We start from the raw sequence: 23755 nt of genomic DNA, 5'->3' as shown, positions 1-23755 counted from the left end.
CTTTTTGTTGATGTTTATCAAGTTTATGGATATCATGTAGAACTGATTGCATCCGTTTGCAACCATTCATTCCCAAGATCAGAATTTTGTGATTGCAGGATTTGTATAGCTTATAGCCAGGTGTCAGGACTTGAGTCTGCATAGGCCTCCGTCAGCTAAGTCTTTGTGTACAGACAACTCTGTTTTCAGTTATTTTTCTATATTCATGATGAAGAACATCATGCCTTTGGAGATGTGAGGGAGCAATGTGGTAAGGTAGGTAGCCAATAGGTTGGAATGGGTTTAATACATCTGCTGATGGTTCTTATTGTATTCAGTTGGACATCATGTTTGTGGACAAGGGGGCTGTTGAGCCACAATGAAGCACCATATTCTGCAGTACTATACACCAAACCCAAAGCTGAGCATCTAAGTGTTGTAGCAGACACACCTCAATTTGGAAACAGCATGTCTTCCTTCAGCTTCTCCTAGGGGTTTGTATCTTCCTCAGTTTTTTTTTCCCTTTAGCAAAAAAGAGGCCTATTTATTTTTCCCCCTGGTGACTGGGTTTGCAGTTTCTACCTGTAAATGAGCAGATCCCTCAGACTGAGGGCAGGCTTGGGTGGAAGGCAAGAGAAACTAAATCAACAGCTATCACATGCCAATTGGATTTGTTCCCCAGACTCAAGATTTAAACAAATTTAACATTATTCCATAGAGTTCAACAAAGGAAAAAAACCCCTTTAATCTTCAAGATTTCAGCAAGGAACATTTATTGTGCTAAACCAGTTTTTCAAATGGAAAACATTAATAAATACTTTAAGATAAACATGAGTTTGAAGTCACTGGTTATTAGAATTTGGTGAATTATCTAGTGGTTTGGGGCAAGTAAGTCAAAGCAAATTCCCCATAATTTGCATTAGTACATAATACCTACTACTCTATTTTAGCATCTCTTACCATCTTGTAGTCAGTATTCCTCTACTTCCCCAAGTCAAAATGCCAGTGAACTAAATCAAATCATTCACTGAATGCAATTATTGAAAACCAACCAACTTTTATATACACTACGGCAGACCGCCTAGCCAGAAGAGGAGTAAACTGAGTATCCAGAGAATGCTACTGGTACTCAAGGCAATTTTGGAGAAATTGAAGTTTTTCTGTTCTAGTGTATTTACACAGGCACAAAATATCCAGACAGGTTACTTGAAAGCACTTATCCCTGGATAGCTGAAAACTGACACTTGCATCTATAGTTAAGACTGTTTTCAACACCTAGGTTTCCCACATAAGAGGAAAAAATGAAATCTGCAAGTAAACAATTGGCTTAGCCAATTATTTACAAAAAAAAAATCATTGGAAAAATACGAAAAGTCTTGTTCTCTTCCAAAATCTGATTGAAATGTAATGCAATTACCCATTTCAACAAGACACTAATATCTGATTCACTGTGTTACTGTTACATGTTCTTATTTACAACTGTTCTTACATTTTATCAATGCTTCAGAATCTCTACATCAAATCAAATCAGTCAGGACTAACTTTAGTTAATAGAAAAGTATCATTTTAAGTATTAAAAACTGGAGAAAATACTTTAGATGAGAGTTTACAAATTGTTATAATCCAAGCTCAGTGCATCATAATTGTACAATGAAAACCCTTCATCTTGACAGGTCTTTGCAGATGGAGATTCCTTTGTATCCAGCATCACTGTTTTTCTGAAAAAGAATCACATGAATTATTCAGCATCTTTTGTTTTTTTAAAAAACTTGCCTAAATAGTATGGCTTTAAAAGCATATAGGACTCACAAATAAGCAGGTTTATATATGAAGTGAAGGTCTATGCCAGTGTTGGCCAAACTGTGGCTCAGGAATCACATGTGGCTCTTTCACACATATTGTGTGGCTCTCAAAGCCCCCACCACCCCATCAACTGGCTTGGAGAAAGCATTTAAAGTTAAAGTTGCTTTCTTTCCAACTCTCTCTCCCGCTCCTATCTATTTGCCTTCCTTCCTGTCTTGTGGCTCTCAAACATCTGATGTTTATTCTATGTGGCTCTTATGTTAAACAAGTTTGGCCACCCCTGGACTATACTAAAATTCTTGAATACAAAATTGAAGTTGCAAGGGGATGTTTTTACAGCCATGATCTGCAAAGTGACAGAGTTTGTCTTTACATCTGAACCATAACTTGCCATTATATGAAGACCAAGAAACACTCTCGCCCCCAACACACCTGAAAAGATTGGAAATTTAACCCTTCCAGAGCAAGTTATCTTCTCTGAATTGTACACCATGGCTTGTTCTCGTTCCTCTACATCAGGATTCCAAATCATGATTAAAAAGCTGTTTGAAACTCTACTGTAGAGGAAGTAGAACAAAGCAGAGTTTGCAATTCAGACAAAATTACTGTTTACTGTGTACATGGAACTGTTTCAGTTCTGAAGCATGGACATGCTCACAAGAATGAATGTCTACATGCACCATTATCTGTGCAAAAACTATTTACATAAGAACCTTTATATATAAAATCAAATGATCTGTTCTATAACTGGGATTCAAAGGTTAAATTAAATGAGCCCAAGGCCTTTCTATCCTCTGAACACAAGCTGCCCTGTAAAGTCCCAACAGGTTCCAAGGCTGTTTGGTGGGATAGCATGGCTGGAGAAAAAAAACTCAAAAGCCCCTGTAGACATACAGACCTAGATGGAAGATCCTCTGAAACCAGGTCCATGTGTGCAAGCTGTTTCATGTAGTTCCTGGTTCCAGTATATATTACACAATTTACTTCATTTCAGGCCTATAGCTACATTGATACGCTGAGCGTACCCAATTAGAACTGTCGCCTATGCTGTTATATTGTTTTAATGGTTTTATTGCATTGTTTTAATGATTTTAATATGTATGTATTGATTGTGGTTTAAATTATGTTGTTCTCCACTCTGAGCCCGCTCATAGGAAAGGGCAGAATATAAATCAACTAAAATAAACTGCAGGCATCCTCTGTTGCTGGGGCTAGCACAATGTCTTTGAACCTATGAAATACACATATAAGGATATAAGCAGAGACTGATATCTCATCTTTCAGTAGCAATCTCTACATCAAGGAGTAAAGCATTGGACACTATGGGACTTGTAGGAATAAAAAGCCATGGAGCAGGCAAGGAAACAGCTGCAGTGAAGGGAGGGGACGAGCCAGGCTGGTCTTCCAGCTACAGAATTTGTGTCTACTGAACCACTGCTCCTTACTGCCACCCACAGACCATGTATTTATCCATGCAAATCCTGCTGCCTACTGCATCAGTATTTTAGGGGTCTCAGGAGATTTCTCTGGAAAGGATAGGAAACAACCAAGTTATAAAATGTCTGCATACAGATGCTCATAGAAGCCAAGTTTTTACTGAACATCCAAGTATTTACAAGATTTATTTACAAGAAAAAGGTTCATATAAAAAGTGATCCTGTAGCATCAGATAAACTAATGTCTTCGTACAATGAATCTGGGTTTCTCTCTCAAAGTATGGCGAACTGTCTCAGTCCCTAGTTTTCAAGTTTTAATACATATAATTATTTATTTTAAAATACTTGGGATAATTTTATTCCTACACACTTGCTGTGGTTTATTAGTAGGACTTTGCACAGAATATATACTCAAAGGCTTATTGAAAAGGCACACACAGCTGTCCTTTTGAAAACTTTCACCAGTTTCAGCCTTCAAAAAGGACCACTCCATCAAAGGTTTTCATTTATCTTGAGAAGCAGCAGATGCAGCTAACATTCCAACTCAATAGATCCAGATGGGCAGCTGTGTTGGTCAGGAGCAATAGAACAAAGTTGGGGCACCATTAAGACTGACAAAGTTTTATACAGCATGTAAGTTTTCATGTGCATGCACATTTCGTCAGACGAAGGTGCCACTGGACTCCGACTTTGTTCTACTCCCACTCAATGTGAGCAAGTACTTTGAAGTTACACAATGGAAACAAAGGAATACTAAGGCTCTGTACATACAGAAACACAACACGTAAGAAAATCAGGTAAATACTAACTTTTTACATTACGAAGCACATCTCCTTGATCCTGTCTGCTTAACCTGTCTCTTGGATGGACTGGAGCAAAGGCATCAAGAGGGGAAAGACTGACTCTTCTTTCAAGCAGCGTCTCATGCGATGGCTTCTTGACAAGTTCTGCATCCAGTGCATATGACTTTCCCATAGGGCTAAATACATAATCTGTTCCCAAACTTGTTTGAGTAAGACTAAATTCCGATCTTGCCCTTGGGATTTCAGGTGATTCCTGGTTTTCAGCAAAAGTCTTTTTCAGTGCTTTATATCTATTCTGAATAGACTGAAAATCTAATCTCTGCTCTTTTTTCCCTGGATTATCTGCAAAAATGTGATCTCTGATGGTGTTTTCTTCTGTCACCTCCTCTGCTTCTGAAATACTGGATTCTCCTCCTCCTTCCTCTTGGAGAGTTTCTTGAAGTATGCCCAGATGGATATCTTCTTGGCTATTTAAATTAAAGTTACTTTTCTGAGAAGCATCCCATGAGAGAGTTGTATGCATTGAAGAATTCTGACACAGATAAGATGGTTGGATCTCTTTTGCAAAATCTCCTTCTGGACCACAATCTGGCTCATTAAAACTCTCAAGAGCCAGTTCTGGATTTTCTGTTTTGTATTTATTTGGAAAAGTGCATACTAACCCTTCTTTGCAATACATCTGATCATCTAGTGAGTCAACATCTGCTTGCTGAGACCGCAGTTCATTAGGGCTAGTACCGACTTCCTGAAGTCTAAATGGAGACTGTATTTCCTGGAATGGCGACTTCACAGTATCAGACATGCATAAAGACATAAAGCATGCCATACTTGAATCTATTCGGTTTCTAAGCACAGGGACCTCATCCTGTGGCATGTGTTCTGACAATGCAGCATGATGCAATTCCATACTTGAGGGTTCTTCAGCCTGAATAGCTTTTTTCCATGAGCTTCTAATTTCAGTAACTAAAATTGAAACAAAACAAGAAAAAGGTTAAATGTGCCTTCACATTCTAGTCAATCCCATCCCAAATAAAGGTCTATATAGCATTACAAGTTGAAATGCTGTCTTTACAACTCATTGGTAGCATGCAGAACAGGGCTTCCCTCTAGCTTCACCTTCATACAGTCTCCCACTGTCCACAATACCACAAATGTAAGATCCTTCAGGAAAGAATAACTAGAGTTTAATGCAAGACTATGCATTATCAATTGGGGGTTTTTTTTACTGGTCTGCATCAATTTTGCACATGTTTTTGAAGACTGCAGATTTCTCTTTGAATCAGACTCAGAGCAGCTTACAACCTCCTTTATCTTCTCCCCCCACAACAGATACCCTGTGAGGTGGGTGGGGCTGAGAGGGCTCTCACAGCAGCTGCCCTTTTAAGGACAACCTCTGCGATAGCTATGACTAACCCAAGGCCATTCCAGCAGCTGCAAGTGGAGGAGTGGGGAATCAAACCCGGTTCTCCCAGAGAAGAGTTCACACACTTAACACTATACCAAACTGGCTCTCAATGTTCTTATTTTGTTCTAGCAATGCAAAGTAAGGAAGGACTGTTTAAGCCATAACCTCAGAGGGAGGGAGGTTTTTACAGTGGACATTCTCCCCAATGGTGAAATTTTAACAGTCATTTGTCCATACAATGCCAGACCTGTTTTTACAGCCATAAAGGCTACAGATTCACTCAGAGTACAAAATGCTGGGCTTATATTCTATGCTTGAATGACAGTATAAAGGAATCACAGAACATGCACAGTCCTTGCATGCTAAAAATCTGTGTGCACCTTTTAGAAACTGCCAGATATAAAGTTGAGCTGTAAGAGAAAAACCATTCTGTAAATTAACTTAATCCTGCATCAAAGGAAATATCCTTAAACACATCAACTACGAACCCACTGTAATACAACAAGGATCTTTACTAAAATTTTACATAAAATTTTGCTACAGGACCAACCCTAAATCAGACTTTTCCCTGCAGCCGCTGTGGCCGGACCTGCCTGTCCCACATTGGTCTTGTCAGCCACCAGCGAGCCTGCAGCAAACGTGGACTATTGCACCCTTCTTAAATCTTCGTTCGCGAAGCCAAGCCGAGAGGAGAGAGACATAATTAAGGGTTAAATATTTCTAAAAATACTCACTCAGATTTTCTGGGGTCAGTGGAATTTGCTTCCTAGTTAAGAAGGGATTAAAGGCTAAGGTACCAATCAGGCCATCCAACTCTTTTCCTTTCTGTGACAAATCAGATACAACTGCATCTGCCACCTGCAGTCAATAAAAAAAGGAAAGCCTGAACATAAGAACATAAGAGAAGCCATGTTGGATTAGGCCAACGTTCCATCCAGTCCAACACTCTGTGTCACACAGTGGCAAAAAATTTTATATATACATACACACTGTGGCTAATAGCCACTGATGGACCTGTGCTCCATATTTTTATCTAAACCCCTCTTGAAGGTGGCTATACTTGTGGCCGCCACCACCTCCTGTGGCAGTGAATTCCACATGTTAATCACCTTTTGGGTGAAGAAGTACTTCCTTTTATCCGTTTTAACCTGTCTGCTCAGCAATTTCATCGAATGCCCACGAGTTCTTGTATTGTGAGAAAGGGAGAAAAGTACTTCTTTCTCTACTTTCTCCATCCCATGCATTATCTTGTAAACCTCTATCATGTCACCCCTCAGTCGACGTTTCTCCAAGCTAAAGAGTCCCAAGCGTTTAAACCTTTCTTCATAGGGAAAGTGCTCCAGCCCTTTAATCATTCTAGTTGCCCTTCTCTGGACTTTCTCCAATGCTATATCCTTTTTGAGGTGCAGCGACCAGAACTGCACACCGGATGAAGGAAGGACATTAGGCAGTCTGAAGCAACGGAACAAAGTTCGGGTCCATTGGCACTTGTAAGACCAACAAAGCTAAATTATGGATATAAGTGTGCATGCACACTTCAGATTCAAGTCGTATTAGTTCACTAGAGAACTTTTTCAAACACTAGTATAAACAGGATTTTAAAATACTTATTTAAAAGAGGACTGTTAAACCTTGAAACAGCAAAGTATGCTGTTTGCTGTTGCTATATTCTACTTAGAATATAGTGGTTAAATACATGATTACCTGGTAAACATTCCACCTTCTACACACCAATGCTAATGGCTCTGACTTGGAAGTCTCCCCAACATCTAAGTGTATTGGTTCTGGCTTACTGCTGGGGTAGCTATAAAATCACTTATGAATTAAAACAGATAAGGCGCCCATGCACCGAAAACTAGCATAAACAGAGTAATGTTATTTGCCTTCCATTAAGCAGCTGCTATCTTTGTATTCTCTTTATATAATATTGTGTGTGGAAATTGCTTCAACATTCAGCATGTGCCCATTTCATACGTCCATACAACAGGAATTCATCAGAATTTCCCATCACGTGAAGCAGTCCTAGTTTTCATTGCTTCTCTTGATTTTTATTGTATTATTACTGTCAATTATTATTTTATTGTTATTATTCTGCCAATTATTATTATTATATGTGTAATACCAGCAATTAAACCCTGCCCCAAAAGTTAATGATCAGAAGACTAGTTAGGTCATATAAATCCAACTCTTCATCTTCAAAGAGCAACAGAGAAAACAACTCACATCATCCAGGTTTCCAATAAAATGTTCAACTGAATGTAAGCTAATTTTAAATAGCTTATTTTAATCCTAATGGAACTAGTGAGTACAAAAGCAATCAAGTTGTGATAATTTTATAATATAATCTTAAACGAATGAAAACTATTAACATATTCCTTACAATGTCTGCCGGTTGCTCTTGTGCTTTCTTAAGAGGATCTTCACTTTTAACTGATGATGGCTTTTTGGACATGTCAGCATGTCTTTTCCTTGAAGCATCTGTTTGTTTATTCCTTCCTTTGTATTTTAAGATTTGAGAACTGGAATATTCAATCCTCTTGGGAGTTTCAATAGTTGATCCCTAGAACGGGAAATTAACACAAGGATTAAAAGGACAGGCTTACAGCTAACAGGAAATTAATACAAGAACTAAAAGGGGATTGGCTTACAGATAAAACTAGGGATGGGAACAAACCTGTCCACAACCCTAAATTCATAACTAAAATTGGCCGAGTTGTGGTTCACAAGCCAAGGTCCATGCAATCTTGCCTCAACGACCCTCCATGTGTTTTCCGGAGGTTCAGGCATGGTGCAGCAGTGTCCACAGCAGACATGCTATCGCCGATCAATTATGATCATCGAAGCAACGGGGGAGGATGGATTCCTGCAGCCCTGAAACACCAACAGTGGCCCTCCAAAGCTCAACTGCACTTTTAAGAAGCTCAGAAGCGCTGTACAAGCAGCTGAAAGACTGTGAAGGGTTAATTCTTCACAGAAGCCAGAGAGCTTCAATGCTGTTCCCATTTGATTGGTTAGCATCAGCTGAGCAGAGAAAGACTTCTTAGCAGCCTGCTGAGGAGAGATTCAGTCAGATTGCTTTAAGGCAGTTTAGGGAGTAATTTTAAGTAGGTCTACTCAGAAATAAGTCCCATGTTATTCAATAGGACTTACTCCCAGGAAAGTGCTTTTAGGACTGTGCTGCAAGATGCTTGCACAGATCAAATCCAGATAGCTTTAAGAAAGTTCTCTTGACAATAAGCTAAAGGCAAATCTGCTATGGACCATTGCTGCACTCTGGCCTTCCTTGCTGAAAAATATATGCATACCAGGACAAAAAAATTATATGCTGCCTTCATCGATTTGAAGGGCGCTTTTGATTCGATAGAGCCCAACTATGGATTAAGCTAGGTTACCTGGGAATGGACCCTCGTCTTCTGTTTTTCTTGAGGAAACTTCATTCTATTACTTTTTGCCAAATGAAATTTTCTTCTGGGGTGACTTGACTAGCAAAATCCCAGTGTTAAAGGGGGTTAAACAAGGTTGCGTGTTGGCCCCGCATCTTTTAAATTTATTTTTAACTGACCTGGCTCAATTTTTGAACCCTATTAATGGCCATCCGCCTAAACTAGCAGGCCGAGCGGTCCCCTTATTACTTTATGCCGATGATACTACCATCCTCTCTTGCACAAGTGTGGGCCTGCAAAGGTATTCGAATGCCTTCTATGACTACTGTAATTGTAATTCACTCTCTATCAATTATGCCAAATCTAAAGTAGTTGTCTTTTCAGATTGCTGGCGCCCACAGAGATGGTTTATTGGCAATATTTATTAACAACTGAGCCAACAAAAAATATTAAATACTTGGGGATCTCTTTTAATCACAAGTTAAGCTGGGTTTCACATCATAACGACACCATCAACTTGGCTAAATGTTCGGCTGCTCAAATTAAATAGTTTTTCTTTGCAAGGGGCAACCAATTAGTTCCAGCAGCAATTAAGGTGTTCAAAGCCAAAACGCTAGCCCAAATTCTCTATGGTATCCCTATATGGATCTCAGCATTTACAAGGAAAGTGGAGGGCATTCAAGCCTCATTCTTTAGACAAATTCTTGGTATGCCAAAATGTGTGTCCTACTTTGCTCTCTGCTCTGAAGTGGGTCAGTCTCTGGTGGAGACAAAAACCTGGATTGCAGTGTTTAAATTCTGGCTCAAAATTCACTTTAGAACAGATCCTAACAGACTTCTTGATTGTATGAAAAGAGACCCATATATTTCATCCTGACAGCAGTGCTTATGTCCAAACAACCAGTTGGGAATAGAGGTTGATGATTTTTTTACTTCTGATGAGTCATATATCTTCAGATGAATTGAGACTGTGGGAGTTGGAGGAAATGAAACTACGGCCAACAGACCCTTATATTTGCTCCCCAGCTTCCTTAGGTCTTTATGCTTTCTGCGGCAAAATTCCCATTATCTATCAGACTTAATCATTCCAAGTCATCGCAGGCCATTTATGCTGGCTAGACTAAATGCGTTTCCCTCCAAAGTTTTACAAGGGAGATATCATCGAGTCTCTATGGGCGACAGACTCTGTTCCTGTGAAGCGAATATTCCCAACTCAATTCAGCATATATTGCTTGATTGTTCCTTTTATCATAATCTCTGTAAAGATTTTTTTGTAAGCTTTCTTTCTCCCCAGATTTATCTATTCTGCCACCCTGTTATTATTTATTGAATGATACTGAGGGGAAGGTTAGCGAGGCTGTGGCAAAAGTTTTGGCTGACATCCTTAAATTTAAATCTGACCATGTATGAATGCATCTGTAAGCTTGGTTTCATTTTGAGTTTATCTCCAATGTTTAAATTTTTATATTCTGTGTATTTTTTATTTGCAACTGTTATGCTAACTGTTATGGGGAGGGACAGTGGCTCGGTGGTAGAGCATCTGCTTGGTAAGCAGAAGGTCCCAGGTTCAATCCCTGGCATCTCCAAAAAGGGTCCAGGAAAGTAGGCGTGAAAATCCTCAGCTTGAGACCCTGGAGAGCCGCTGCCAGTCTGAGAAGACAATACTGACTTTGATGGACCAAGGGTCTGATTCAGTATAAGGCAGCTTCATACGTTCAAGCCATTAAAGGTTTGGTATGGTATGGAGAGCTCCTATTCCACTCTATGGGAGCTCACACGCAACCATTGTTTTCTGTCAGCAACAGGCAAATTACTTGAGACAGATAGTTATTTTGCACTAGACCTTTAATCCTGGTTTAGCCCTGTCCCCAGGCTGACATTCTACACTGAACTCATAGAGTTGGTTTCTCTGATTCTATTATTCTAGTGTAGAATGTCAGTTTTTGTGGACAGGGCTAAACCAGGATTAAAGGACTAATGCATAACTGGTCAGAGACAGAAGGGAACTGGGAATCATTCCTTCTGTGTTGGGGAGTTTGCTGCTTACTCAAGGATATAAGGCACCTGTCCTTCTGCTCATGCTGAACAGAGGAGCACCCCTGCCCAATTTGCATTGGGCTTTTATCACTAGCTCTGGCTGGCTGCGCGTTTGTGTGAGGTGGAGTGGACTCAGGGCTCTGAACCACCTGTCTTTCTCACACCAGGCAGAAAGGCTTACTGGTAGTCTTGCCAGAACACCTCCTCCATTATTATTTCTTAACACCTCTGTGAGTCTGAAGCTTCTAGCTTGCCAGAGATCCATCTGTCACACTCCTGAACCTGTGGCTGATTTCCCCAGAAAGCACTTTCCTGGGGACACTTGCTTTGAAGGGAGTGTAACCTGCCCCCCCTAAATCCAATCATCAAACCTGGAAGACAGGTAGAGGAGAGTCAACTGGATACTCACTGTGAGTTTAGCATCTCTACCCCCCAGAGGAGCTGTCTACCATATCCTGAACTTCATGAAATAAATCAGTTCTGTAAATGGGAAGGTCCGTTAAGGTTCATGGTTTGTGTGTCCCCATGAATCACAATGAACCTCCATTTTCCCTGGTTCATGCCCATCCCTAATAAAGACCATCATATTGCACAACACACATTGTCATGGGGAAGAGTGAAAGAAACCCCATATTCTTCCACACCTGTTTCAGTTATTGAATCCTAACTTGCTTCATAAACACATTATTGGAATACAATGGCCAGATTTGGCTATGATGGGTGATGCCCTTCTATGCACCACTGAGGGTGATGCTCTCCTATGGACCATACTCTGAGGAAAAAACATGACTGCCAAAACAACTGGATTCTAGCTCCCATTTTGCCACGCCATGATGGTATTTTCATCACTAAGTGAATAAGGACTAAACAACAAGACTTTCACCCTGATCCAATTCTAGTCACACCTGGTCAGGTGCAAGTAGTTGGAGAAGGATGGCTGGACATTCCTATTTCATTGAAAGGAACAGTATGGGGGAGGGGGGAGAGGAAATATCTGTATTTGCCTTCATTAGAACCAGACACATATCTGGATGTGCCTCCCCGTCCACATTCTGCTTCATTTAAACTACATGCACCAGCTTCAAGGTTAGGAAGCATTCACAGTAGAGATGCAATCCTTTTACAAGCAGCTTCTCTAAAAGGGAAGTGAAATACTGCTTTGGAGTACATTTTACAGAAAATGAAAATCTGAAATGTGCACTTCAACCCAACCCCACTTTCATTTCAGCACTAGTCTTCATCCAGAATGCATGTGCTTGTACACCTAATGTAAAACTCAAGTTGCAACCACCCCTTGCAGCCTAATCCACCACCACTTCACTGCCTTTCATTTCAGGAACCCCAAAAAACACTTTATGACAGTCTAAACAGCCTTCCATCCTTCCAAGGTATGCAAAATGAGTACCCGGCTTGCAGGGGGGAAGTGTAGATGACTGGGGAAGGCAATGGCAAACCACCCCATAAAAAGTCTGCCATGAAAACGTCATGATGCAACATTACCCTAGAGTCAGAAACGACTGGTGCTTGCACAGTGGACTACCTTCACCTTTTTAAAACAGCCTCCACACGGGAAGCAGAAATTTTGCCATGGACACAACAGAGAAATGTTCAAATTCCAATGGGAAAACTTGTGGAATGCATGGAAACATTTGTTTGACCTTTCCACTTGGTTCCAGTTAAATATGAGATTTAATTCTACAAAGCTGAATCACATTCTTTAGTAATGCTGCCTCCAGGAGGCTTCTTGGACCTGCCGTTCGCTCACCCTGCTTTCAGCTGTGGTAGTCTCCTTCACCCACCCTCAGGTAACTTCAGGTCCCAAGATTACAGAGATTATACAGAGGATGTGCACCTGTCTGTAGCAAGAAAGCTCCCAAATGAATTTTCAGTCACAGTAGTTCTTTCTTGCAATCTCACCAGCAATGAATGACATATTTCTAAATGTCAGAAAATCTTTGCTAAATACATAGCTTTGGTCGTCCTGTCCCATTCTACTTTTGAGTACAAGCTTCAGTTTTTTGTCAATACTGGAAGCTACTGAAGGGTTACCTTCTCAGAAGGTATCTGCATTCCATTTTCAGGCTCTGTAGCACAATGAGAAGATGTAACATTTCTGAAAAAGAAATAGGCATTGCTAAATGTATACAGGCAAGTTCAGGCAATTTCTTCAGTCAGTGAAACTTGTATGCCCCGTATCTGTCCGTTACGATTTCTCTCAATTCGTCCCGGTCATCAAAAGGCAGCTTTGTTATAGGGAGAACTTGTGACATTTAGAGAAAAGCTTTTCTCTATTTGGGTATCAGCCTCCCAGAAATAAAAAGTTGAAGTCAGTTACAGAAAAGCACAAACAAAATAGAATGGCAGTATCATAGACAATAATTCCCCTATGGTGATGGCCAAATGGGAGCATTGCCACTGGCTGATGGGTACGCTCAACCTCTGGGTTCCCACTGGCTGACTCCCCTGTCCCTTGCCTACTGTAGGCCCAGGAACACTGAACAAACCATCAGAACAGTCTTACCTCAGAGACAGACACGTCTCCAATGCTTCTCTATGTCCTCTCCATCAACTGGCCTCAGAAAGGGCTGCTACCCTACTGCGGCCTCACAAAGTGCTTCCTCAGAGGCCATGGTGGCCACCTCTTTCCAGTCACTCCCTTCCTCCCTTCTCAGCCCTGACCCAGGACAGACGAGGATTGGGCCACTGGGGAAGCTGCTAGGCAGTAAAGGGAGATTCCTCAGCTGTATAGAATGCTGTGATGGACTCAGAAACTTAGCCTGAGAAGCTGGAGAACAGGCTTGCAACTATTGGCTAGGACGAGACATGGTAACTGAAATGTAGCAAAATGAAGGGGCTTGCAGAAGGGAATGCTTCAGGGTTTTCAGTTTAGTTTGGAGTCTTCAGAGAGAGTCTGGAGTGTGAAGACTGGGGCTTAGGCTGCTCAGTTGTGGTGTGAGAGCAATCGGACAAGGAACTGAGAACAGCCAGTAGGGTTGAGTTCCTTATGGAGACAGAGCTGGGCTGAGCTTCTGTCAGAGTTTGAAGTCAGAAAGGGGCAAAATGAGGTACCTTCTGTGAGGGAAACTCTCTGTGGGAGTTCCGCCAGCCCATCTAGGCAGACTCCTTGTACAAACAGATCACACAAACACTCAGAAGGGAGGACTGGATTCTGGTAGTCAGCAGCGTTTCCCAAGATTCAGTCCAGAAAACTAGCTGGGGCTGACACACACCGGAGTGAGGGGCTGGTATTAGCTCTCAGTGGTGTGAGTCCTGGATGCTAGTATGAAATGTCTGTGAGGGAGAATTAATCTAGCACCAGTCAGGAGTTCTTCTGTGAGTGTGGAAAAGAGTGACTGACTGTTATTTTTATTATTTGAGTAGCCAGAGCATAGGGCTATATCATCTGAACTGCAAAGCCTTCCTAGTGCCCAGTAGGCCTTGCCTTTTGTAATCCAATAAATATTTCTTTAATTTTTGAATTTAAAACTGTCTGGTGCCTATTTTTTACAGTTCTGACAGGATTTCTATGTGTGTGCCTGAGGGAAGGTGACTAAGGAAAAATTTATAGTGGTCACCCTCCCAAGCTGACCCTGACCGGTCCATGACAAATGCCACAGAGTCCACTCTTCAAAGCAGTTATTTTCTTCAGGGGAGAGAAATCTGTTGTCTGCAGTTCAGCTGTGATCCCAGATCTTCAGGCTCCACCTGGAGGCTGCCTACTCTAGGCCTGGCAGTATCCTGTGGGTGCTTGATGCCACCTGATTGGCATGGCTTCACTAGGACTGGCTGCTTGCTCCTGTTCAGAAGCAGCCCCCCCTAGGACAATGCAACTTAGCAGCTGCCAACTCCAGGTTGGCAAATTCCTGGAGATTTGATGGGTGGAGCCTGGAGAAGGGTGGGTTTGAGGAGGCGTGGGACCTCAGACAGGTACAATGCCACAGGCTCCACCCTCCAAGTCAGCTATCTCCTCCTCAAAAACCATTGTTGCCAATGTCCAGGTGAGAGCTGGAGATAACAGAATTACAAGTGCTCTCCAGATGGCAGAGACTAGCTCCCCTTGAGTTGTGTGTGTGTGAATGCCTTCATTCGGGTGGGTGGGAAGACAACAAAGGTAGGGGGGCACTCACCAGAGATGGCAGACATGTGAGTGACCACTGTTTGTTGCCAGGCTCTGTTTAACGAATTTAGAACTCAGATTCTGAATTATATTACAAAGTTAAAGACTGACAGTTTACAAATGAGTTCCTGCTTGATAGTCAGAAGAATGGAAGCCCTGATAAGAGACGCTTTATTCCTGACTAATGCCTGTTGATGCATTAATTACAGATTTATCCCATACATATGCTTGCTGTTTTAGAAGCCATACCTATCTGTGATTACTGAAGATGCGCTGACTTCACTTCTCAATGGTTCACTGTCTTTCTTAAATTCATTTGTCTGAATGAGTTTTTTTGTCAAGTCTGAAAAATATTTGTTTAAGCAGATTTGATTTTAATACTCAACCCAAACAATACAATGTTTTTGAGAGAAAATATAAATAGTTGTAGTTATTACCAAGCACTACTAATTTTCTTCAAACTGCAGTGATAAATCCGCAGTCATTAAACATAACTTGGCAAGATGGCCAAAACTGTGCAGGTGTTAGAATCTATAGTACATTGTGTCTTGAGCCTCATGATATGGAATTTAAAAACTGATAAATGAGATAATTGATCTTAACTTTACATTAATGAAGTCTTTCCCTAACAGCCAGACTAGAAAAGGGCTTAATCGTAGAATATCTTTTGCATGAGGAAGGTCCACAATTCAATTCTACTCAACAGAGCTGCTGCCACTCACAGTAGATAACAGTGATCATAATATGTTCAAACGGTCACAGCTCTTCAAGACACAGTATTCAAATCACCTGCTCTTGATTACCACAAACTTTTAGACTTGGACATACCACTGATTAAACCATCACATCCTGGGATTCTAGACAGAACAGATCTTCTGCACACTTAATATCTTAATAGTCCATAACCAAGCTGCATTACTGACCAAGAGAAAAGCTGGAATGTTTAACTATACAAAAGCCAATATAGATTAGCTGTGGTAATGATGAATTGCTAAAAATGTTACTGACAAAGAAAAAAAAAAGGCTTACAGTTTTTGGTCAATAACATTTTTACCAATTCATTCTTGTAGCCGATATTGTGGAATTAGGTTCTCACAATGATTAAGAAGCAGAGAACAGAGCTGGTGGCCTCTTCTGAAACCCACAACTACACGCACAGGATAAGGATGTCAGGGACCAGGTCAGATTATTCCTAAATTAGTTTTAAAAAAAAATTCCTAAAGCTTACCAGGAATTGATGCTGGATACTGGCAAAATATACTGCTTTTATAAGCTTCCTCTGTAGTAGGGGTAAAAGAAAGCGGAGGCATAGCTGGTAATAAATCAAGTGCCTTTAAAAAAACCAACAGGTTAAGGTCAAAAATATTCTTAGCTTTCAATATTAATGTGATTAAAATTTTGGATACCCGAACACCACATTCACACAATATATTAAGTTTCCATCAAATCAGCTTTTATTTTAAGAGACTACTACTAGGTGTATTGATTAAGCACATTAAAAGCCATAAGCTTGACTGTTTTTCCCAGGAACACAAGCAGGAAAGAAGAACTGTACCAGTTAAACTAACTAAGCATTTGTCCCACAATCCATAAGATTCCTACGGACTTGCTAGTTGAAACTGATGTTCAAAAGTTGTTTCAACATGCATTTAACACATATTTCTTCTTGAACATAAGCTCAACATTTCCTTCTTTTTCCAAAAAAGATACTTACAGGGTTAGGTTCTTTAATGAAAAGAAAAGGTGACTCTCCGAGACAGTTCTCCCACTTCAAATCCCATTCTCTCTGTTTTTCAGCAATTGACTGATTTATTGATACATGATCCTCATGTTTTAATTTGTGCCTGTAATATTAACAAGAATATGTTTACCAGCCAACATTAAAGAGTTTTACTTCAGCAAACTGAAGGAATTAAATTATTGGCAATGTAAAGCAGGCCTCAGATTTAGCAGGAGCTCACAGGAGAACAGCTTCTGAACCTTTCTGAGGGTGCCCTCTTTCTCCCCACCTACCTTGTCAATTGAATAGTAAGTGCAGCTAAATAACAATCCCTGGATTAGGAGAGCGGGCAGCCAACCAGCCACCAGGAGTTTTGCCGCGCTCCCAGCAGCCCTCATTAGCCCCTGGAGAAGCCTGCATGCGCCACCCTTTCTCCACTTCTTATGTGATTTTGGGTGGGAGGTGGTTTGCTGGCCTTTTGACTGTGGGAGGGGGTGGCCCAGGAGAGCCCCAGGGGAGCAAGGCCTGCTTGGATCTCTAGCCAGCCAAGCAGGCTTCACTCACTCAGGGCTCTCCTTTCTTGCATTGGGTTGCTTTTGATGGGGGGTGGCATATGTTAATGAGTTATGCTAATGAACTCCGCCAACCTATTTTTCTACAAAACAGCCCTTTATGTAGAGTGTAAGGTTTCTGCTGATACTGTTCTGTAAATCTACACTAGCTTTAGAAAGCATTATTCTGTATAAATGAGGTTATAATGGAACTAGAAAGTGATAACCTACAAAATCACAATAGACTGTTTGATTTACATATTATTTGTAAGATATTCGCAACAATTTTGGAACAAACCAACTTGCGTTTTAGATATCTAACATACTAAATGCCCAGATTTTAGGCAGTGTATTTCTGAAAGGCAAGAACATTTATTTAATCAACAATTAGGGAGAATAAACTTTAAATTATCTCTGTCAGCAGGCAGCATCCTAATTATACCTCAAAGTAGGACTTAGACTTTCAGGAGGAAAAATGGAGAGGCATATTAATGAGGGGTAAGCACACAGTATTTGTTTGAACAGAGATTGTGGCAACAAAATGAAACTGAGCTCACCTCAGTGACTCCAGCCCCAATAAAGTCTCATTCTGGAATTTGGTCTTTCCTTCAAAAAACTGAAAATCCAGTTTCAGTGAATTCTTCTCAATATGCTGGCGTTCAAGCATCAACATTTCCAAGGCATTATTTAATAACTCAAGAACAGTTAAAATATTTAGTCTTCCAGCTTCATATATATTTCCAATCTGCAGCTTCAAACATAAAAAACTGATTAGCACACTTGCACATCATGACAGACCATCCCCTTCCAACTACTAAAGAACAGGATAAAGGAAACTGAATACTGCAATGGGAAATGAAAGCATCATCACATAGCTTATGCATTTTGCAACTGGATTTCTGCTATTCTTACACAGTAAAAATCCAGCTGCAAAACACATTTAGTGTAGTGTGAATGCACCTTTAGCAGCAAAATAAAACAGAAGTTCAGTAGCTCTTTTAAACACTAACAATTTATTCCAGTATAATCTTCTCTAAGTCGGCACTCAATGCTGGGAGAGAAAGAATAGTTACCAGGCTATGGAAGGGCCATAGCTCAGTGGCAGAGGTTCTGTTCTGCATACAGAAAGTCTCAGGTTCAATTCAACCCAATATCCTGGAGTAGCTGATGAAATGAGAGCTGACTTATGGAAAGCTTATGCTGGAATGACATTTGTTCATCTTTAAGGGGCTTTGTTCAGTCAGGGGATTAATGAACTGCCCATGGTCTAATCCTACCTGTAGGTTTTAATTTCATTTCTTTCAACCAATAGGCAATGATATGTACAGGAAAGCTGACAGATGCATAGAATTTCCTGCAGCTGCAACAGCTTCCTTTTTCCACCCGCTGGAGGAAAACGGACATACATTCAGTTGAATGTGAACAATTTGCTCTGTCCACAGGAATTAACACAATCCCCTTGAATGCAGATGCATATTATACTATGAGAGAGCTTCCATGGGGATGGAATCCACTAATTCACCCCTGTCAGCAACAAACCTCTAACTTCAACTCCTAAAGATCCCTGCCCCACCCCACAGAAGCAGCATTCTGGGGGATGTTTTAGACTACAGAAGTAGGGAGATGGTGGGGAAGCCATATTGCATGGATAAAAATCATATTTGTATAAAGAAGCCTTCCCATGAATCCAAGTTGTATACTGAATTCTGAACTGGAGAAAATTTGTTCAGTTGTCTTAAAACAAAAATTTTAAAACCAGACATTACCCATAAATTAAAAGACACATTTCTGTTAAAACTGAATTTATTAACTTAAAAACAGAATTCCTCAGTTCAAGGTTGCTTAACTATGCTGCTGAGAGATGTTCCTCTAGGCTTTAAATTAAGAGCTGCTGTTAACAGCTATTACAAGCCTGTTTCAGACAACAAAGTCAAATAATTCAGAAATTAATAAAGTATTTGAAGAGAGATAAAGAAGCAAAGGCACTTACTTTGTGCATTTCTTTTTCAACTTTTTCAAGCAGAAGCCTTGGGACGCTGACAGTAGTACTGGCGCCATCTAATGTATACTGGCCTACATGACCATTGACAACTGAATCAACAACTTGTCTTTCTTTCTGAAGACGTTTAATTGTTTCTAGTATTGATTCCCACATAGAACGAACCTTTGAGACAGTGCAGGGGAAAAGGCAAATAGAATACAAAATTATTTGTACTAACAGGAGCTTGGTATTAGATGGTGACAACTGAAAATACATGGGCAAAGCATCTTACCTTTTTAACATCTTCTGTTGTGTTGTTCTGGCTCTGATCAATATTTTTTTCTGCTCTGTCCAAACATAAAAGGGGGTAAAAGTAAATTTTATTGCCAGAGGTATGATTTGTGCAATACAATCTGTAATTAACATTTGCTTTTGTGTACATTTCACTCTGATCTCATAACTCAAACAATTCAGCAGGAGAATACAAATATACACATGAGCACACAAAATACCCCAACCTCACTCCTCCATTTTCTGGTCATACCCCTAATAATTACTGCACTGCAAATGCAGAAAGAAACAGGAAACAAGCAAGCAAGCCAACAACACTTACTTTTGGAGCTGTTTGTCCAGTTCTGAATTTTCATATCTTAAATCTCTTATTTGCTTACTGAAAACCCTGCATACACAGAAAGGCAAAGTCACAAGACATAGTTATAACAGAATATAAATTTGAATTGGCAACTAAGTTCTGATGGCTATTGCAAGAAAAAAGTGAATTCAATTGCTTTTTCATTTGAGAAATATATTTCCTGACACTACAGAAAAGCTATGAAGTCATCCTCAGTAACTGGTGGTTAGTTTTTCAAACTTATCACTCTGATACAAATTGCAAATTTCTATATAGTAGTTAAAGAACATACAAATATCCAACAGTAATATGAACCCTAATACATTATACTTATTGGCAGAAATCACCACTCACAATACTTTTTTCTGAAGTTCTTGAATTATTACATCTTCCTTTTGTAGATTCTGTAAAAATCTGTGGTGTGCCACACAGTATTTTGCAGCGGCCATATGCAAGTCTGGAGATTTCAAGTTCAGCGATTCAGGAACTCCTATAGAAGAGTGGTTAAGTTATTTTTTTCATATTTAACTATGAGTGCAGACATCCCTTTAAGATTACAGAAAAGCAAGGATCTCCACATGTACAACATGCTATAGCTGTTCATTTGTGTGTACATATTGGTTACTTACAGCACTAATATAATATATTCTATCAATTTCCTTGGGACTTCACAAATGCTGCAAATTGCTCAGCATCAAATTATTAATAACCAGATCCACATCAAGCTAAAGTTTCAAACTCCTGGGTACTAACATTAAGTTTCCATTAAGAAGAATCTTTATTGGTGCTGCTGGTGTATCTGCCCAATCATCACAATCTAATTTGGCAATAAAGATGGTTTTCAAACCATTCTGTGGAACCTTAGCAGACAGCTCTGAAATGAGGTAATCTGTACTGGTGAACAAGCTGTTTGGAAGACAGCTTATTTGGTTTTATTACTGATCTTATTCATCAGCCTATAGCCACAGAAGAGTGCTGGAGCAACATATTTGCACAGAGCTCCCAGGGGGACACAATAAGTAAGGAGATAGAGCCCATCAAAAACATCCACACATGAAGGTGGAGAAGGAAATTAACCTCTGACTCCTTCCTAATGGTACTCCTGAGCAATGTTCCCTCTAAGCTGCAGTATCTTGTGAACAAAAAATCTTTGTGAGCTAGTGGCATTAAAGTTGTGAGCCACTGCATAATTAGTGTGGTCTGGGGTCATCCTTCTTGAGCTAAGACAAAAATGTGTGAGCTAGAGGCTAAAAATCTGTGAGCTAGCTCATGCTAACTCAGTTTAGAGGGAACACTGCTCCTGAGATCTCCTTTCTCCCAAGAACAGCATTTGAGGAGACACTTTGGGCTGCTCTGAAAAGGAGGTAATTGCACTTCCAGAATTCAGGTGGAATCCAACCTGATGAAACAAAAGAGCATCTCAGAATTTTCAACATGCACACGGTTCTGTGACAAATAGAGGTATACACTCCAGCAAAACTGACATACAGCAGACTGCACATAGCCTAGCAGAACAGTTTAATTTACCTTCCAGTAAAAGAGAGTTCAGGATGGAGAGCATTTCATGAACTGCTTCTTGGTCCTACTCCCCAGCTTTTAAGTTTAGAAACATTTAAAACTATTACTTACTTGCAGAATCTGTTTTGATGTGATGCAAGAGGACACATCTTGCAAAATGGAACATTAGGTGAATGAAATTGGGACCACCAGGGGAAAGGAATAATGATGCATATACTGAAGGAAAGTTGTTCCCATATTCATCCTAGATAATTAAATGAATTAAGAATTCATTTTGACAATTTAGTCTTTGGTCCAATCTTGATCATTTAGCTATGTCTACTGTGCCTCAAATGGGCACCTAATTTAAAAATAATCTTAGCCAAGTTACTAACAACCTGTCATGCATACTAAACAATGACCATATCTGTCTCTGCATTGCTTAAGGCTTGAGAAGAGTTAATAAGACATCTGCTACTAATAGTCCTGAAAAGTTGGCAATAGACACAATGACCTTTTGCCACAGAACTGCTCTTGGTTGGAATAAACCAGTTTTTATGCTGCGGCAGGGTAAGTACTATCTCCACAATTTCACTGGTGACAGAATTCAGTATAAGTGTAAAGGAACCAACTGTACCTTTACACTGGCAGTGAATCCTTTAAGTACAACCTCATGTGCTCTAAAGAGCCTCGTGGCACAGAGTGTTAAAGCTGCAGTACTGCAGTCCAAAGCTCTGCTCACAACCTGAGTTCAATCCCAGCAGAAGCTGGGTTTCAGGTAGCAGGCTCGAGGTTGACTCAGCCTTCCATCCTTCCAAGGTTGGTGAAATGAGTACCCAGCTTGCTGGGGGGAAAATGTAGATGACTGTGGAAGGCAATGGCAAACCACCCCGTAAAAAGTCGGCCATGAAAACATTGTGAAAGCAACGTCACCCCAGAGTCTGAAACGACTGGCGCTAGAACAGGGGACCTTTTCCTTTCCATGTGCTGTAAGCACTGGATTATGTTGTACATGTCATCAAACTAGAAGAACCCAAATGAGAATTTTTTTAAAAAACCAAAAGAATAATTACAAGACAGACCAAATTATTGCCCATAGATGGGAGCCAGCTGTAAAGATTAAGAGGTACAGAGAGAGAGAGAGAGAATATGCACCTGAGAACTGTTTTCAACCTTCAAAAGACAAGACAGGCTCAACATTTAAACGTATACATAGAACGCCGCATACAAAGCTTTTGTGGATATGCAGTGTCTAGCAGAAAAAAATATCTATAATAAGTCCACAATTACAGCTAAAGATAGTCAAGGTTTTCACATACTGCATTTCATTCTAATTGGTACTTACGGAAATTTTTCTTAGCCAATCACAGCATTGCTTCCTGAATTCAGAGTCTGTCTTCTTGTCTGCTGGAGGAAAACAAAATCTTTCCATTCCCAGGGGAGGGAAAGAGATAAATTTCAGCAAATACTCAAGAAATCAGATTACTTGCACATGGATAACAATTAAAAGGTCCTTGGTAAATTCTGTGCCCTACAAGTTACTATAAATTTTTAAATAATTTTTATTTCAATTTACAAAAACAGAAATATTATCTACAACAACCTAAATCATACACAGAACATAAACAGTCATACAGATCATACATAAATCATGAATAATCCAAACTATAGTTATCAATCAAGTCATACATTTATATAGAACTTATTTATATTTACTTTTAATATTTCACTTTATTTAAATGTCTTTATTCTATCTCCTCCATCTACCTTCATATCTGATTTGCTGCAAACATAATTGTCTGCTTCCTTTTATGATTTTCTGTTTTAATTTCAATTTATTCTTGGTTTTCAGCTTTGAGTTGAGAAAATACTTCCCATCATGTATCTCTATACAACAATTTCTTACATGTCCACCACATGTGATAGGATGCTGCATCTGTATTCTGAAATTTCCAGCACTTCTCATTATAATCTTTATCTGTTTTAGCTATATCTTTGGGGGTAACATACCATCTAAAAACCATTTCATAACAATTCTTCCTTAGTATTTGACATTCCATAAATCTAGTCTCGAGGTGCAACGGTCACCTCGAGACTAGACTACTGTAATGCCCTCTACATGGGGCTGCCCTTGTGCCGAACTCGGAAGTTGCAGCTAGTGCAGAATGCTGCGGCCAGGCTGCTACTGGGACTACCTCGGTGGGAACATGTGCGGCCTGGGCTGAAGGAACTGCACTGGCTTCCAATTATATTCCGAGTTCGCTATAAGGTGCTGGTTATCACCTTTAAAGCCCTATATGGCCGAGGCCCTGCCTACCTTAGGGACCGCCTCTCCCCACACGTTCCCCAGAGAGCACTAAGATCTAGTTCTCAAAGCCTTCTAAGGATCCCTGGACCAAAAGAGGCCAAACT

The 23755-nt window shown here is 40.2% G+C and overlaps 1 protein-coding gene and 1 non-coding gene across 3 annotated transcripts in view; both read right to left on the bottom strand.

The window, feature by feature from the left end:
• Positions 1 to 721: 721 nt before the first annotated feature.
• The window catches only part of HAUS6 (HAUS augmin like complex subunit 6), a 28101-nt gene continuing 5067 nt past the window's right edge, over positions 722 to 23755 (bottom strand). Inside the window, exons 3-17 of one of the 2 annotated variants that reach the window (XM_060237243.1) lie at positions 22689 to 22767; positions 21476 to 21608; positions 20201 to 20336; positions 19829 to 19894; positions 19508 to 19562; positions 19225 to 19398; positions 17792 to 17985; positions 16678 to 16807; positions 16192 to 16294; positions 15213 to 15306; positions 12896 to 12959; positions 7807 to 7986; positions 6161 to 6284; positions 4024 to 4984; positions 722 to 1697 (exon numbers count right to left, since the gene is read on the bottom strand). In XM_060237243.1, coding sequence (XP_060093226.1) covers position 1697; positions 4024 to 4984; positions 6161 to 6284; positions 7807 to 7986; positions 12896 to 12959; positions 15213 to 15306; positions 16192 to 16294; positions 16678 to 16807; positions 17792 to 17985; positions 19225 to 19398; positions 19508 to 19562; positions 19829 to 19894; positions 20201 to 20336; positions 21476 to 21608; positions 22689 to 22767 — 2494 coding nt within the window. In that variant the 3' untranslated portion in view covers positions 722 to 1696. Of the gene's footprint in view, positions 1698 to 3358; positions 4985 to 6160; positions 6285 to 7806; positions 7987 to 12895; positions 12960 to 15212; positions 15307 to 16191; positions 16295 to 16677; positions 16808 to 17791; positions 17986 to 19224; positions 19399 to 19507; positions 19563 to 19828; positions 19895 to 20200; positions 20337 to 21475; positions 21609 to 22688; positions 22768 to 23755 lie in introns of those variants that run through there. The other variant, XM_060237244.1, reaches the window with a different exon arrangement.
• On the bottom strand, positions 13026 to 13156 carry LOC132570663 (small Cajal body-specific RNA 8). The gene has a single exon (XR_009555362.1). It is a non-coding gene; the product is annotated as a small Cajal body-specific RNA 8 (non-coding RNA).

The sequence above is a fragment of the Heteronotia binoei genome, chromosome 4 (genome assembly GCF_032191835.1).
Source record: "Heteronotia binoei isolate CCM8104 ecotype False Entrance Well chromosome 4, APGP_CSIRO_Hbin_v1, whole genome shotgun sequence".
Classification (NCBI taxonomy): Eukaryota; Metazoa; Chordata; class Lepidosauria; order Squamata; family Gekkonidae; genus Heteronotia; species Heteronotia binoei.
The sequence above is the reverse complement of the archived record's forward strand: the minus strand, read 5'-3'. Positions and strand labels throughout refer to the sequence as shown.